Source organism: Equus przewalskii, chromosome 31 (genome assembly GCF_037783145.1).
Source record: "Equus przewalskii isolate Varuska chromosome 31, EquPr2, whole genome shotgun sequence".
Classification (NCBI taxonomy): Eukaryota; Metazoa; Chordata; class Mammalia; order Perissodactyla; family Equidae; genus Equus; species Equus przewalskii.
In genome coordinates, this window is record NC_091861.1 from 9383724 (window position 1) to 9400373 (window position 16650).

Genomic DNA, 16650 nt, shown 5'->3' on the forward strand with positions numbered 1-16650 from the left:
TTTCTTGCTCTGGCTTGAGAGCAGTGGTTCTCGGCTCGTGGACCAGCAGTATCAGCGGCACATGGCAGCTCGTTAGAATGCAGGGTCTCAGTCCCCACCCCACATCCACCCAGTCAGAAACTCTGAGGGTGGGGCCCGGCAATCTGCTTAACACCCCTCTGTCCGCTCCAGAGTTTGAGGACCAGTAACATCCTGAGCCGTGGTTTGGGCTCTTTGATTTAATGTCCTGTAATCCTTGCCCCTTGCTCCCCCTAGGGTGACTTTCCTCTTCCACGAATCTGACACCCTTGACCTCCTCAAGGCCTTTACTTTTGCTGATCACTCTGCCGGGATCGGCTTCTCCTAGACCCCGGCTGGGCTTGTGCTCGCCTTCTGTTTAGATTGTTGCTCAAGAGCCCCCTCTAACCACGGAGATGTTGAAGTCACTGAGTTTGGGTTTGGAGGGGAGGCCTGTTGCCCTGAGCTTCCCTTGCTTGTCTCTCCAGATAGACTCCCCACCCGCTTTGTGCCCCAGGAGGTTGACGTCCATAAACTGCATCAGTGGCTCCCCTTGCCCTCTGACTTCTGGTTGTGTCTGTCCAGTGAGGAGGGACGGGACCACGGAAGAGCCAGGCTGGGTCTTGATTCCCGTGACTCCCTCCCTGTGGGCTGGCTGTGTCCCTCTGCACACAGCACACTCGTTCTCTCTGTTGAATTTTGTACTATGTGCCGTATTAGCTATTTAGAAAAGGTTATTTCTACAGTAGAACTTGGACCATGAAGGAGATGGCCTGTAAATATTGGGTGAATGAAAAGGATGTGGAAACAGAAGTAGGACTGTAGCGTGATAGAAGCTGAAGGAATGAGGAGAGGACACACTCTCATTTTTGTCAGAGCCTATAGCTGTGCCACATACGCTGCGCTGTACCCCTCGTAGCAATACCTGAAAGAAAACTTACCGTGAAAAGAAGTCAGATGTAAATCTGTAAAATGCAGTAACAGCTACAGCATTTATTCATTCATAAACAGATTCTTGTTGTGTGCTTGTTACACCAGGCGCAGGTCAGGGTGCTGAGGGTATGGGATTGAGCAGTCAAGCCCCTGGACTGTGTGGTGCTTACGTTCTGGTAGGGAAGACAGATGATAAAAGCACGTTACGTCGATATAATATGTGGCATGTTGGTGACTGTGCCAAGGAGAGAAATAAAGCAGGGACGTGCGTGTGTGCATGTGCGTGTGTGTGTGTGCATGTGCGTGCACTTGTGAGGGTGCTGGTGCAGTTTTGGGCGGGATGCCCAGGGAAGGCCTCCCTGGGAAGGCAGCTTCTGTGTAGAGACCTGAAGGATATGAGGATGCAAGCCGTGCTGCCATCCAGGGAAGAACAGTGCAAACAGGACAGCAAGTGACAGGCTCCAATGGGGAGCACGCCTGGCACGTGTGGGGAACAGCAGGGAGGGCACCAGCGAAGCAGAGAGAGGAGGGGTTAGGAGGAGGTGAGGGCTGGAAGGGTGGTGGGGGATAGATGCTGGTGTGGGTGGATCGTGGATCGGCCAGTCCACACAAGACACCCCCTACCCCCCTGGCACTGCCCAGGTCACAACGCGCAGCACCCCAGCTCTTGCTCCTGAGTTTCCTCTCGGCATCCGCACAGTTGCTCAAGTCACACGCACCCCACGCCCCGCCCTCGTTCAGTCACCAGAGGCTGTCTTTCCTCTTGAGTCTCTCCCTTTTCCTGTCCTCCTGGCCACTGCCTTCGTTCAGGTCCTCCGTTCATGCCTGAGTTGCTAAGTGCCAGCTTTAGGCCGTTGTAAGGATGGTGGCTTTCCCTCGGACACCATGAACACCTAAAATAAATGATGGCTCTTAGAGAACTCAAAGACTGAGGGTCAGAGAGGCGATCTTACTTCCCCGAGCTGGTCCAACTAATGATTAACAAACCTGGGTGAGAACGCAGACCTCCTGCCCGGACTGCGGCCGGGTCACCGTGAGGGCCCAGCCTTGGGGACTTTGCACGCTCGCTGAGATCTCCACGGGGCTGCTCTCCCTGGGGAAGGGCAGACACGGGTCCCTCCTGCGCTTGGCATTTCCACCAGTGTTAATCCTGTGGATTTTGGGGAAAAGTAGTCTTAAACAGACCCGTCTTTCATCATTCTTATTTGTAATTATACTTTTCAATAAATGTAGCTGTTGTTTTTCTGAAAGTAAAGTTGGGGTTACTGTGGTTCAACAGAGCGTTTGTTGAGATGTTTGTGCTGTAAGAACAGCTCACGGAGAGCGGCTGCGTCCGAAGAACAGAGCTGCACCCGGCCTCTCATTTTGGTAGCCCCACAGATCGCTTCTCTGAGTCAGTGTCTCCATTTATAAAGAGAAAGTAACACCTGCTCTGCTGGTCTGAGAGGTGATGTCGGCCTCTGAGCCGCCGTGTGTGAAGCACCCCGAGAGATGGGGCGTACCAGGTGGGGTGCCCCTGGCGTGCGCACAAGCCTGTTGTTTGTTGACAAGGTGTGTGTTGAGATATACTGATGTTGAATGTTTCTCTGGTTGAGTGAACACTCCAGGTCTCGTGTTTACAATGAACACAGCTACTGCTTTGAAGTGTTGAGCTTTGAAGAAAGTTTTGATGTGGGTGGGGAGTGTGGAGAAGTACTGGTTCATACCGAAGTGTAAATTTTTCGTCTCCGTCATTAAATACGCTGTATATTCTGCCAGAGCAGCAGCAGGTGAAATTCGTGGGCTTAGTTAATCTCTGGTGTTTTTTCAACGTAGTAGGATTTTTGTGTAACAGTTTTAAAGTTCTGCCTTCCTGGCTGCGTTGAGGCCTAGAGCTGTGTGTCTTTGTGTAGTTCAGTTTACCGGAATGTGAAAAACTTGATTTAATTAGCTTGAAAGCGAGCCTCTGAGCTCATACTGGGAAATGACAGCGTTTTCCATGCATTTTATTTACTGTTTTGACAGCACCCACTGTGCTCATTTTCCTGCGTTACCTTCCAGGTGTGGGGGCTGCCTCTGTGTTGTCCGTGTCTATGTGAGGGGAGAGCTTCGGTTGCAGGAAGGGAGCCGGGGTGACCTTCGGGAAGCACGGTGGTAGTGTGACGGGGAGCCAGCAGGCTCCGGGGCTGAGCCAGCCGGCCCCTCCCTCGTGCAGATGGGTCTCTTCTCTTCTTACTGTGACCGCTTCCTCGAGGTGCAGTCCGCTGTCTTGGCCAGTGCCTGTCATCGCGCCTCGTCAGGTGCTGCCTTGTGACCAAGAGGAGCCTGGAGCGTCTCTCTCAGTCCTGGGGTCGTGGGCGGAGACAGGGAAGCCAGGGGGGCGTTGTGTGACGTTGGCAGGCACTGTGACGCTTGTGTGATGTTCCTGTGTCGTTGTGGCCTCGGTGCAAGTCCTGTGCATTCTGCTTCTTTTACAGCCTTAAAATCCACACTTTTCCCGCTGTTTAGCGCGTCTCAGGAGTTATTTTTGCAGGCTGTGTACCCGTCCATCGAGTTTGTGTGCTGAAGCCTTGCCGTTCTCTCTCTGATTGGGATTATTTTCACAGGACCGATTCCCACAGTGGATGCCTCTTTCACACGTGTTTTTGTCTGGATACGTAGTGACTTGCTGGGAGCGGGTGCTCACGGAGTTTGCTGCACAGAGGGGTGTACTGTTGCCACCAGCAATTTGCTGCTTCACTCAGCTTCTTCAGCACTGGGAATTAGCCACTTTTCTTTGTGTGTGGTAACTTAATAGATGTGAAAATTTCAATTCTTTAGTAGCAGGGTTTTTTTTTTTTTTTTTGCTGAGGCAGATGCACCCTGAGCTAACATCTGTGCCAGTCTTCCTCTGTTTTGTATGTGGGTTGCTGCCACAGTGTGGCCGCCGACGAGTGGTATAGGTCTGCACCCAGGAACCAAACCCAGGCCACCGAAGTGGAGTGCACTGAACTTAACCACTCGGCCACGGGGCTGGCTCTCAGTACAGTATTTTTAAGATATAGTGTCCATTTTTACTGAGAGAGATGATTGATGAGTTTTAGATTTAAATCTTCTGCTGGCCTGAAGTTTCTCTCCAGGGTCAGATAAGTTCTAGTGTAACAACCAGTCAATTTCTACTTATCCCTTGTTGATAAAGACTTATGCTTTAAAGTAGGCATTTAATTTGATTAAAACATTTTAGGTTTAAAAGTGCGGTGTTTTGGATAGGTAATATACGTCCGTGGTATAAATATTAAATTTCCTCCCAAGTTCTCCGTTCTCTTTCCCATCCCTCCCCTTCAGAAGCAACGCGTTGTGTCCCCGTGCATCCTTTCACAGAGAGGTTGTGCGTGAATAAGTGTATCCATGTGGTGCTTACAGGGTTGGTAGGAGGATCTTTTTGTGGTGTGGGCCTGGCACGTTCGAACGATAGAAGTATTTTGTAAACAAATAAGATAAATAAAATGTCAGAGGAAGACGTAATTTGCCCTTTGGTGTGAGCTGGTGTGACTGTGCTCTCAGGGCCCCCAGGGCTCGGTGGGCCCTGGCCGTGGACGGAGCTCCGGGTCCCTCCCTGATCTTCAGCCAGGGGACAGCTGTGCTGTCCGATTGTACGTTTGCGCTTTGACGGAGACCGGTCAGGGAAAGGGGTCTAAGGTGAATGGGGAGTGAGAGCCGGCAGCGTGGACAGTCCTGGTAACTGTTGTGTCTCCTTCGTTTCCAGATGTTTCTCACGGTGTACCTCAGCAACAACGAGCAGCACTTCACCGAAGTTCCCGTTACCCCAGAGACCGTGTGCCGAGACGTGGTGGACCTGTGCAAGGAGCCTGGCGAGAGCGACTGCCATTTGGCTGAAGTGTGCTGTGGCTCTGGTATGGCACCCGGGCAGCCCCCTGCTGCAGTGGCCATCTTTTATTATTCTGGGTTTGCAGACGTGGCAGAGTGTGACACTCATGTTTGTCCACAGAGAAACCGTGGAATAGCGTGTCCATCAGGAGATAGTGTTCTCCATCCAGCTTTCTTGTGACGTATAAAGTGTTTTTGCTGTTTTCTTTTTCTGCTGTACAACGAAGACACCAGAGTGTGAAACGTCGAAGGACAGGCAGCTGATAGACCAGGTGGAAGCTTCTGGGGTGTCAGGGTCAAATGCATGATGCTCAGGAGTATTTTTTGTGTGCTAAGGCTTTACTTAATTAGGTTGATTGGCCGTCTCTGAGTTTCTGTGGGTTTTTAGGGACAGCTCTTCAGTGGTGACAGCAGACAGCGCCCCGTAGGACTGTGTAGGTGAGCGAGTGCTGTTTCGTAGTTTCTGCCTTGTTCCTGCACAGCCTGGGTGAGCTCCCCCGCTTTCCTTTTGCTCCTTGGGGCTGCCATGTCCCAGCGCAGGTCGCACGCTGTGTTAATTTGGTTCACACCCTTCGTGCTATCTGACTTCAGCGGAGAACTCGCTTCTTACCAGGCGAGCCCTCGTCCTCATCTCGGCTTGCCTCCCCTGCGGTGGGTGGAGCACATCTTCTGCACTCTCCCTGCGTTGCGTACTTCTTTTTCCCTTCACACAGGAGCTGGATTAGACCGTTCACATGAAGAAACCCAAGTGATCTTTTTGAATGAAAATTTGAGAGTCCGACTTCCCTGTTTAAACTCTTTGGTGGCTTTCTCTTCCACTTAGAATAGGGTCCACACTCCTAGCCTTACATTATGAAGACGTAAAGCTGTGTCATCTTTGCTGTCATCTGCTGTCATCGTCCTCCTTGCCCCCCCTGCAGCTTTTTTATGTCCCTGAATAAACTAAACCAAGCTCTTCCCACCGTAGAGCCGCCGGCACTTGCTGTTCCCACGCCTGCGTTGCCCCCCTTCCAGATTGTCATTGCTGGTTCCTGCTGGTCGTTTGATGGTTTCAGTTGTGACGTTCCCTCCTCGGAGAGGCTTTCCCTGAGCGTCCTGCTGAGGGAGCCATCGGATTCTCTGTTGCATCATCATCCTGTTGTCGTCCCCTGCAGAAGACATGTTGCTCTGGGGGGGTGTGTGTTTAGTAGTTTCTTGCTTCTTTAATCCCCGCAGCCCCGAACACAGGCACTGGAACGTGGACTCCCTAAGCTTGGAGACCTTGCCTGTCTTGTCATTGCTGTGCCCCCGCCCAGGGAGAGTGCCTGGTTTCCAGTAGCTGCTCAATAAATAGTTACAGGATGAATAAATGGCTGCTCCCATTCAGCACATTGCCTTGCTTTCTACATCGCTGAGCTGACTGAAACCCCCCTCTCTAGCTTCCTCAGTTTCTTTCCTCTCTGCTCACCTCAGGGTCGCCCTGCATGTGTGCATGCCGTTTCTTCTGATTTTCCTAGAGGAGGACGTGTTCTTTCTCTCTGCCAGGGCTCACGCTCTTCCTTGAAACGCTTCATTCCACCTGCTCCCTTTCCTCTGTAGTCTCTTGCTCACTTGAGTTCACTAACCCTTACTATGTGATGGTGATGTTTAAAGGATTTCGTTTCTTCTTTTTTTTTTGCTGAGGAAGATTTGCTGCAGATTAGGCTAATGCCTGTGCCATTCTTCCTTTACTTTGTATGTGGGTTACTCCCACAGCATGGCTGACAAGTGGTGTATGTCTGCGCCTGGGATCCGAACCCATGAACCCAGGCCACTGAAGCAGAGTGAACGGAGCCCAACCACTACAGCATGGGGCCAGGCCCCTGACTTTTTAGTTAAAAAAAAAAAAAAGACAGGGCTGGCCCCCTGGCTGATGGTTAAAGTTCCGTGTGCTCCACTTTGGTGACCCGGGTTCATGGGTTTGGATCCTGGGTGTGGACCTACTCCACTTATCAGCCATGCTGTGGAGGCATCCCATGCAGAAAGGAGAGGAAGACTGGTGTGGATGTTAGCTCAGGGCTAATCTTCCTCAAGGAAAAAAAGAGGAGGATTGGCAATGGATGTTAGCTTAGGGCGAATCTAACTCACCAAAAAAAAAAAAAAAGACCACAGCAGAATGTGTTCTTTTTTGTAAAAGAAGAAAGAAATAATATAGAAAGGATGGAAGTCTCTTCACTAAGCTTATCAATCACTTGATGTGATTGCTTGTACTTATAGAGATAACTTTTCAGACTTTTTCTCTGTATTTATAAGTAACTATAGAAGAGTTTTGTGTGTTGTCTGTTTTTCTAGTTTTTCTTTATGTAAATAGTATCATACATGTCAATATCCTGCGATTTTGCTGTTTTTCCTTGGAGATCTTTCCAGATTTAGATGTAAGTGTAATTTACATCATTATTTTTAATAATCACATTGTTTCTCATAGTATGCATAAACTGTAGTTAATCTAACCATTTCTTTGTTCACAAACATTTAATTCCCTTGTTTTTATAAATGCTGCACTAAAAATCCTTTTAGGAGCCTCTTGAGCTTGTGTAAGCATTTCTTTAGATATCAAGAAGTGGAACTGCTTGGTTAAAGGTCCACACATTTAAAATTTAATACATATTGCCAGGTGTCCCTCCGCAAAGCCTGTGTAAGTTCACATTCCTCCCAGTTATTTCTGAAAGCATCCCTCGTCAGCCATTGATAGATTACTCTTAATTCTTGCTAAGCTCATAGCAGAGGTTGCCCACTTTTTCATTTGTGTATTGGCCATTTGGGGTTTTTTTTTTTTTGAGGAAGATTAGCCCTGAGCTAACATCCCCTGTGCTAGTCTTCCTCTCTTTCGTACGTGGGATGCCTCCATAGCATGGTTGATGAGTCGTGTAGGTCCACACCCGGGATCTGAACCCGTGAACCCAGGCCGCGTAAGCAGAGCATGCAGAACTTTAACCACTTGGCCACAGGGCTGGCCCCCATCTGTGCCCTTCTTTTTGTCCCAGAAAAGCTCTGACAACTGGCAGTCTCTCTGGAAGAGGGGCCAAGTGGATATATTTTCAATGCACTAACGGAAATATGGTTTGGAAATGGATATGTCTGATTTTTTTAGCACAGTGTGTAAAATTGTAACTTAAAAATAGCTTAATAGGGGCCGGCCCGGTGGCTCAGCAGTTAAGTGTGCCCGTTCCACTTTGGCGGCCTGGGGTTCGCCGATTCGGATCCTGGGTGCAGACATGGCACTGCTTGGCACGCCATGCTGTGGTAGCCGTCCCATAAATAAAGTGGAGGAAGATGGGCACAGATGTTAGCTCAGGTCCAGTCTTCCTCAGCAAAAAAGAGGAGGACTGGCAGCAGATGTTAGCTCAGGGCTAATCTTCCTCAAAAAAGAAAAAAAAAAAGCCTAATAGATGGTAAGACTAAACTGTTTAGAAAGTTCTTTTTGAATTTTTCATTTATGTATTTAAAGAATGATAGCACTATTAGTTAGAAGGGATGTCAGAGACCATCCTCTGTAATAGGTGAGAGGAACTCGGGAAACCTCGGAGGTGAAGTGGTGGGCCTGTGGCTGGAAAGGAGCCCCCTGCATTAGACCCTTGAGCTCCTGGTGGCCGGCCCTGGCCCGCACCTCTGTGCCGAGCTCCACAGGTTTGGCACTGATTACATGGGTGGGAACCCTGTGATGCTTCATGTTCTGAGGGCTCTTTTAAGGAAAAGGAGATTGCCTAGGCAGCTGTTTCCTGCGTTCATCATGCCCCGTCACCCCGAAGGATGAACGGGCAGTGGTGCGTGCGCCTCTTTCGCCTGTGACCGCTGCTCTCTGTCTGTCTCTTTCAGAGCGTCCGGTTGCGGACAACGAGCGCATGCTGGACGTGCTGCAGCGTTTCGGGAGCCAGAGGAGCGAAGTTCGCTTCTTCCTTCGTCATGAGCGCCCCCCTGGCAGGGACGTCGGTAGGTGTCCGTCTGGGAACCGGAGCAGAGACTGGAACTTTTATTTCCTGTGTTGGAGTAGCTGGGGGAGGGGCCCGTGGTCAGGAGCCGGTACTTGGAGGGGTGAAGGAGGTGGGAGTGGAACAGCAAGGGCAGCGTGGACCCCTCCTCCAAGACCGGGCTGTGGGCGGGAGAACAGGGTGTGGTTGTGTTTTGTTTGAAGATGGGAGCAGGTCTGATGGTTTCAGCGCGGGGAAGCAGTGTGCAGCGCAGGGGGCTGGAATACAGGAAGATGGGGTGTGCTTGCTGGCGAGTCCCTGGAAGGGGTCCCTCAGCTCTGGCGGAGAGGCCCTCTGAGGCAGCGGAGGGAGCCCTCCTAACGTAACAGGACGGACGGACAGCTGTGCAGCTGCAGGGAAGTGTGTGCGCTTTGTGGGAGCCGCTGGAGGGACTTCGCATCTGGAGACGCTAGTTTTGTCTGAGCCAGGAGGCAGACTTGTCTCGAAGCGGTGATGAATGCGGTCAGCGGTGGGAGCTGTTGTGGAGCAAAGGAGAGTGCCTACAAGGGAAGACAGGTGACTGGGGACCGTGGAGGCCAGCTGGGGTTAGAGACCATGGACCACGGAGCATCTTTCTCCATCGGTGGCCTGCAGCCAGAGGGTTGTAAGAGAAGAAGATGGTTGGATTGACCCAAGGTTGGGGTTTTGTGGAATAATTCGATGGAAGATCAGTGGGACAGAGGAGGAGAGGATATTGGCAAGATGGCTTCTAAGCTGGGTGGGGAAGAGGTGAAGGTGGGAGGGGCTGCAGGGAAAGAGTAGAGGCTTGAGAGACTGCAAGTCTCAGGTTAACGAATGGCGTAGTGAGGGGAAGCTGCGGTCAGAAGTAGAATGTTCGAATGTAAGATTTCAGAGGTAGAGCGCCCCTAGGTGATGTGGTCCTGGGTTGGGCCATGAAATGAGGCTGAATGAGAGTGGAGATGAGGAAGCCACAGAGCCAAGAGCCAGCCTTTGGATGAGAGTCATCCGGAATGAAGGCAGGACCTGGAGGGGAGTAGTGACTGAGTTTACAGATGTGACTGGAGTTTATAGATGACAAAGGAGAGGGAGCAAGGAAACACCTGAAGGTGGAGAAATAGTGGATTGAAAGCAGCCCTAGACGTTGAGGACCCGACCATCCCTGTGACCCTGGAGGTCTCGTGGGATGTGGGAGCACAAGCAGTCTCAAGTCTGAGATCTGTGGGGAAGCTCTGTTCTCAGGGGGAAGCCCTGGTTGAAGCAGGATTGCGAGGTATTTCTAAAAACGTTGCAACTTTTAACATAGAAAGTTGAGGGTTTGTGACTTCAGTACATAATTCTTGGGAGTAAGAATATAGATAACAGATGTTAGCTATTGGATGTGCCAACAATCTCAATTTTATTGCTTTAGTGCAAATGTCCATATGGTACCCAACAATTAGAAATTTTAAATTTAGAGTGTGGGGGCCCCGGAACTGACTGAGTCCGGCCTCTTCTGCTCTCCGGGTGAGAAAAGCTGATACTGAGGGGTTAAATGACTCGTCAGAGGCTGCGCGGCCAGGGGCAGACCCAGGAGGGGACCTGAATCACCTCCACCAGGCCGGCTCACGTGCCGTTCAGTGTCATTCCTGACTGTCATTTTATTTTAAATAAGCATGTTTTTTTTTTTTTTTCCTGAGCCGCCTTTTCTGGAGCTTTAAATTGCCACCTGCATCTTATTTTTATTTTATTCTTTCTTTACTTTACTATGTACATCCTTTTCTAACAAACGAGTTGAATTTTACCCGTTCATCTGCCAGTTCGAATATCGTCCTGGGTGGTACTGGGTCAGTTATCAAGCAGCCTCTACATAGTGCAATATGCAGTTTCAGTGTGTAATGTGAGACATGTAATCTGACGATAAAGGGGCTGTTTTCACATTCTTGCAGAGCACCAGTGCCACGTAGTGTTTCGATTGGGATAAAGCAGGATTGCTTTCAGTGCACTTCCATAAGGTGTTAGCCTTTTTTTGGGTAGACTTCTAGATTACAGATTAGGAGAGTGTTACCGTATTCTTTTTCCAGTTTAACTAGGACCTGTGACCCAAAATGTATGTGAAATTATTTTTAAGGCTCTTGCTTTTTACTCTAATTGTGTCACTGAACATAAGGAGAGACTGGGTGAGTGCTCTATCTGAGGTAGCAAAGAGGCAATTATTATTCTTCAATGATAGACTTTTCTTTTTCTTGCAGCAATGTTGTGACAGATTGCTTGAGCTATTGTGTCAGAGAATTGAACAGTATTTTAAAAATAAAGCTAATGTGTTAGAGCTCGGTGGAAGTGTGACGCTTGGCTCAGAGGATAGGCACATTTATTGGCATGCGAACGCGTGTTTAGCTTCAAGGCGGGTACGGTCGACATTTGGTTCAAAAGAAATTTTATTCTAAAATTTCTCGAGATAATTTAATAGTTTTTCTAATTTCTGAGAAGTACAGGTATAAGTTTAATTTCATTTATTTAAAAAATTCTCTTTGTTGATATTTGTTTCTTATAATGTATCAGTTTAAATTAAAACTATTTTCCCTTTATGATGAATTAGGTGGTACTGAGAGACCTACATATTGTGACTTAAAAAGTTCTTTTTAGCTAAAAAAGGCAAAGTACACAGGGTTTTCCAGTTAGTACTCTCCCAAACTAAGAAAATGGAGATATTTTACTTAAATAAATGGGGAAGTGCTTCATAGTACTTATGAATCACCACACACATCCTCAATAAATCACATATTTAAAATACCACTTGTTCTGTTTTCAATTGCTTCCTTCCCGTGTAAGTTACAGACACCGTTAATGAGCACAAGGATGGACTGATTTAATTTTCACTTATTTCTTTCAATGAAACTATTCCTGATTTCACCAGTGAGTACTAAATAGAGAACTCGGAGGAGCAGCTATAAGCAGACGGTGTGGATTACCAGAATCAGAAATACGTTTTATTTTGTTAGTTTTTCCTCCTTTGGGACCTGAATCATGCAGCTTCCTAGGGAAATGGTTAGCATGCGATATTTCCAAGTGCTAATTATTCACCATGTCAAGTAAGGTTCTCCAAAACAGGCTGAATTACGAGACCTTAACTCCGTTGTTCTTAGAAGATATTTTGTTTGAAGGATACTTTCAACTTAAAATATCAAAGAGCAGTAATAATGGAAGTCAGAGGTGAACTCGAACTTATGCTATCTGTCAACTCTAGTGTTAATGCATGGCTTTTGAATTTTGTGTTTAGTGGGCGGACCAAGGTCTCAGGATCCGAGTTTAAAAAGAAATGGCGCAAAAGTTCCTGGTGAACATCGCAGAAAGGAGAATGGCGTAAGTGCCCGTTTGCATTCGCGCGTGTGTGCGCGCCACCGTGATGCTGCTCTTTTGACCCTTCAGTCTCGTTCATTGTTTACTTTGTGATTCAGTGGGTTATTAAGGATGGCCCTTTTTTTTTAAATTTTTTTTTTATTGAGTTATTGATAGGTTACAATCTTGTAAAATTTCAATTGTACATTAATGTTTGTCAATCATGTTGTAGGTGCACCACTTCACCCTGTGTGCCCACCCCCCACCCCACCTTTCCCCTGGTATCCACTAAACTGTTCTTGGTCCATAGTTTTAAATTCCTCATATGAGTGGAGTCATACACAGATTATCTTTCTCTCGCTGGCTTATTTCACTTAACATAATTCTCTCAAGGTCCAAGGGATGGCCCTTTTTTGAAAGGTGATTTTAAATGTATTTCGTAGAAATGATTAATTGTAATGGTCTCTCCGTAGCTGACTACCAAAAGCAGTTAGGTGGCGAGTATACCACAAATTCAGAACAAATCATGTTGAGCAAGCCAGAGGAAGTGTTTGTTTCTTGGTAATTTAATTTGTTGCTGTAACTGCTTGGAGAAAAATGGAAAATTATATTTAATGCTCTTGCTGTTGCCTATGAATTTTAGCAAGTATATCTGGGGTACCTTGTAGACGTTTTCTTTTCAGAGCTCAGATGTTTGATACTCTCAGGACTTCGCTAAATTACCTTTGTCCAATCTACGGTCAAGTTATGCTAGAATCCAGATGATCTAAAGCTCCGTTTGCCCCTGTTTTACCTTTCCCCCAATTCTTCCAGTTTCTCTTCTTTGCTCCTAGAGCTATCTTAGTGTGGTGGAAGGCTGAGATCAGGGTGACGGAAATGGTCTCAGCCATTAACAGGATTTGCGTGCATCTTGACACAGTGTATCTTTCCCCCTTGCTGGGATTTTTTTTTCTACTTTATTGACATATAATTGACATATAATAAACTGTACATATTTCAAGTGCACATTTGATAAGTTTTGGCATATGTATACACCTGTGAAACCATCACCACAATCAATATAATGAAAATATTCATCACCCCCGGAAGGTTGCTCACGTCCTTTGGTAATCCTCCCCTTCTTGCCTCCCTCCCCATATAATCTGCGTTTCTCTCATGGCTAATGATGTTGGGCATCTTTTCATGTGCTTATTTGCCATTCGTGTATCTTCTTTGGTGACGTATTTGCTTGCTTTACTCTTTTGGCTCATTTTTTTTTCTTTATTGGGTTGTTTGCTTTCTTATTATTGAATTTGAGAGTTCGTTTTGTATTCTGGATCCAAGTCTTTGATTAGATGTATGATTTGCAAATATTTTTCCCAGTCTATGACTTGTTCTTAATTTTAATAAAGTATAATTGATCAATTTAGAAGTTTTGTAGTTTTAGACTTTACATTTAAGTTTATGAGCCATTTTGAGTTACTCTTTTCATTGGGTGTGAGAATTAAAGTTGATTTTGGTTTTTGTGTGTGGATATCCAGTTGCACAAGCAGCGTTTGCTGAGAAGTCTGTTCTTTCTTTCTTTCTTTTTTTTTTTAAAGATTGGCACCTGGGCTAACAACTGTTGCCAATCATTTTTTTTTTCCTGCTTTATCTCCCCAAACCCCCGCCTGTACACAGTTGTATATCTTAGTTGCACGTCCTTCTAGTTGTGGGATGTGGGACGCCGCCCCAACGTGGCCTGATGAGCGGTGCTATGTCTGTGCCCAGGATCCGAACCCTGGGCCGCTGCAGCGGAGTGCGCAAACTTAAACACTCGGCCACGGGGCCGGCCCCTGTTCTTTCTTTACTCAGTTGTCTTCGCACCTTTGTCTCGCATCAGTTGCCCCATATGTGTGGGGGGTCTATTTTTTTACTCTCTGTTCTGTTCCGTTGATCTGTTTGTCTATCTTAACGTCAGTATCACGCTGTATTGGCTACTGAAACATGAGCAGTCTTGAAATCAGGTAGTGTTGTTTTCCAGCTTTATTCTTTTCAGAGTTGTTTTGGTTGTTCTAGATTCTTTCCACTGCCATATGGAATTTTAGAATTGGCTTGTCAGTTTATACAAAGGAGCCTGCTGGATTTCCATTGGGATTCTGTTGAATCTATAGTTAAATCAGTTTGGGAAGAATTGCCATCTTGACAGTATTGAGCTTTTCAACTCATGAACCCCGTGGTATCTGTCTCCATCTATTTAGGTCTTCTTTCTCTCAGCATTGTTTTAAAGTTTTCGGTGTACAGGTCTTGCGTATCATCTGTTAAATTTATTCCTAAGTACTTCATGTTTTTTATGCTATTGTAAGTGATATTTAAAACATTTTTTTCAATTTCTGGTTTGTTGCTAATATGTAGAAATACAATTAATTTGTATATATTGATGTTTTATCCTGAAGTCTTGCTAAAAACTTATTAGTTTGGATAGCTTTTTTGTAGATTCCACAGGATTTTCTTCATAGATGATTATGTTGTCTGTAAGTAAAGACAGTTTAACTTCTTCCTTTCTGATTTCGATACAGTTTCTTTCTTTTTCTTGCTCTATTGCACTGGTAGAACCTTATGACCTTGTTGAATAGGTGTTTTGAGAGTGGACATCTTGCTTTGTTCCTGATGACCCAGCGCATCTTGAATTTTTTAATGCTAGTGGCATATTTTTATTTTTTATTTATTTTTTTTGAGGAAGATTAGCCCTGAGCTAACTACTGCCAATCCTCCTCTTTTTGCTGAGGAAGACTGGCCCTGAGCTAACATCCATGCCCATCCTCCTCTACTTTATATGTGGGATGCCTGCCACAGTATGGCTTTTGCCAAGCGGTGCCAAGTCCACATCCAGGATCTGAACCGGCAAACCCCATCCCGTGGCCTATTTTTAAAGGGTGTTCTGGTAACTGTATTCTGGGTTGGTTGTCAGTGCCCTAGGATCGTGTTTAACATGAACAAATGCTACTTTCCTAATATAAATTAACTGCAGAACAAGGTAATTCTAAATAGTTCCATTTATATCACGGACTATTGAAACTACTTAATTTTAAATTTACAACTTAAAAATGTTGGTCTGTGTATTAGTGTGTTTTACATCATAGCTTAATACATCAATGTGGGGGGATTAATATAAAAATTAATGGTTTCTTTAATATCATGGAACAAAAATGGCTAAATGTTTTTGTCCTGGTTGGTTCGGGTGAAGCATATGAATAGGCCTTAGAGGCAGGAGTCTCTGGTCGCTTTATGAGGAGCTGGATTGTTTGTGTTTTTCTTTGTAGGTTAGTGGTCCTAGGATGGATCTGACTCTCGCTGAACTTCAGGAAATGGCATCTCGCCAGCAGCAACAGATTGAGGCCCAGCAACAAATGCTGGCGACCAAGGTAATGTCCTGTTTTAAAAGACCTAACAGGCCGCTACTGTTCATGAGTGTGTAAAGCTGCTCAATTCTACCCTCACTACTGAGCCAGTTACTGCACAGCTGCGAGTTGCTACTGTCAACCCGAAAGTTACCTGCTGTTTGGGGCTTTCTCCTCTATTCTACAGCATTTTGTAGAAATCCTAAAATCTTCCCAATTGTTCAAGATCTTCCTGACTCCTGATTCTAATGGACGTTAACCCTGCTGTGTTGGGTACCGGTAACAGGAGAGGCGTATCAGCTTTGCTGGTAGGAACTCCTCTGGGCTCACCTTGTCCTGAATTGTTACTCCAGCAAGAGGAACCTTAAAGTCTGCCGATGCTAACACTGTCCCCTTCTGCTGCCTGGCACACGTAACAGGCTGCTTGCCTTTATTTGGGGACATTCTCCACCCACAAACTGATCCTGGTCCTGGCCCCAAACAAGGGAAATAGAAGAAGCCTGTCTGTTACTGTTACAACCTGTCTCACTGTGGCTTCTCCTGATAGCCGTAGGCTTCTAGTCCAAACCAGGTGTCATCCGAATTTCTCTGTGTATATATGTACGTAGTAAATATTTTATAGTAAATGTTTTAAGGTTTGCAGGCTGTGCTGTCTCCATCCTGCAGTTGTAGCAACAAAAGCAGCCGCGGACAATAGGTGAATGAAGGGGTGTGGCCGTGTTCCAGTAACACTGCGCTTAGAAGAACAGATAGCAAGCTGGATTTCACCTTCAGGCTGGAGTTTGCCAACCCCTGGCCTAAACACTCAGTGTCTACACCTGGCCAGTCCTGTAGAGCTTGTCCGTGTGCTGAAGCTGGGGTAGACAGTTGATGGTTTGACATAGCGAGTTACCCAGCAGGCCTTTGAAGCAATGGGCAGGCCGTCTCTAAGGCAGTTCTCAACAGCACTGTGTCATACTTCTTCATGTGGTGCTTCCTAGGGGTGCTGTGCATCCACTTCTGTTTCTAATGCCGGACACCAGCTTTTTCAAAATCGTGTGTTATCATTGCTTCTCAAACTTTAATGTGCATGTGCATCACCTAGAGGTCTTGTTAAAAATGCATATTCTGATCCAGCAGGTGTGGGTTGGGGTCTCAGATTCTGCACTTCTAACAAGCTCCCATGTGGTGCTTGTGCACCATTCCTTGAGTAACAGGCACAGAAATTCAAATAAAAAGGGTGATTGTTCACACAGTAAATCTCTAACCCCAGG

General features: G+C 46.6%; 1 protein-coding gene across 4 annotated transcripts in view; it reads left to right on the top strand.

The window, feature by feature from the left end:
* Positions 1–16650, top strand: part of TP53BP2 (tumor protein p53 binding protein 2) — a 57792-nt gene that overhangs the window by 19458 nt on the left and 21684 nt on the right. For 3 of the 4 annotated variants that reach the window (XM_070602311.1, XM_070602313.1, XM_070602314.1), the window contains exons 2-5: positions 4655–4802; positions 8611–8724; positions 11980–12062; positions 15320–15421. In XM_070602311.1, the coding sequence (XP_070458412.1) occupies positions 4655–4802; positions 8611–8724; positions 11980–12062; positions 15320–15421 (447 nt within the window). Of the gene's footprint in view, positions 1–4654; positions 4803–5018; positions 5049–8610; positions 8725–11979; positions 12063–15319; positions 15422–16650 lie in introns of those variants that run through there. The other variant, XM_008539369.2, reaches the window with a different exon arrangement.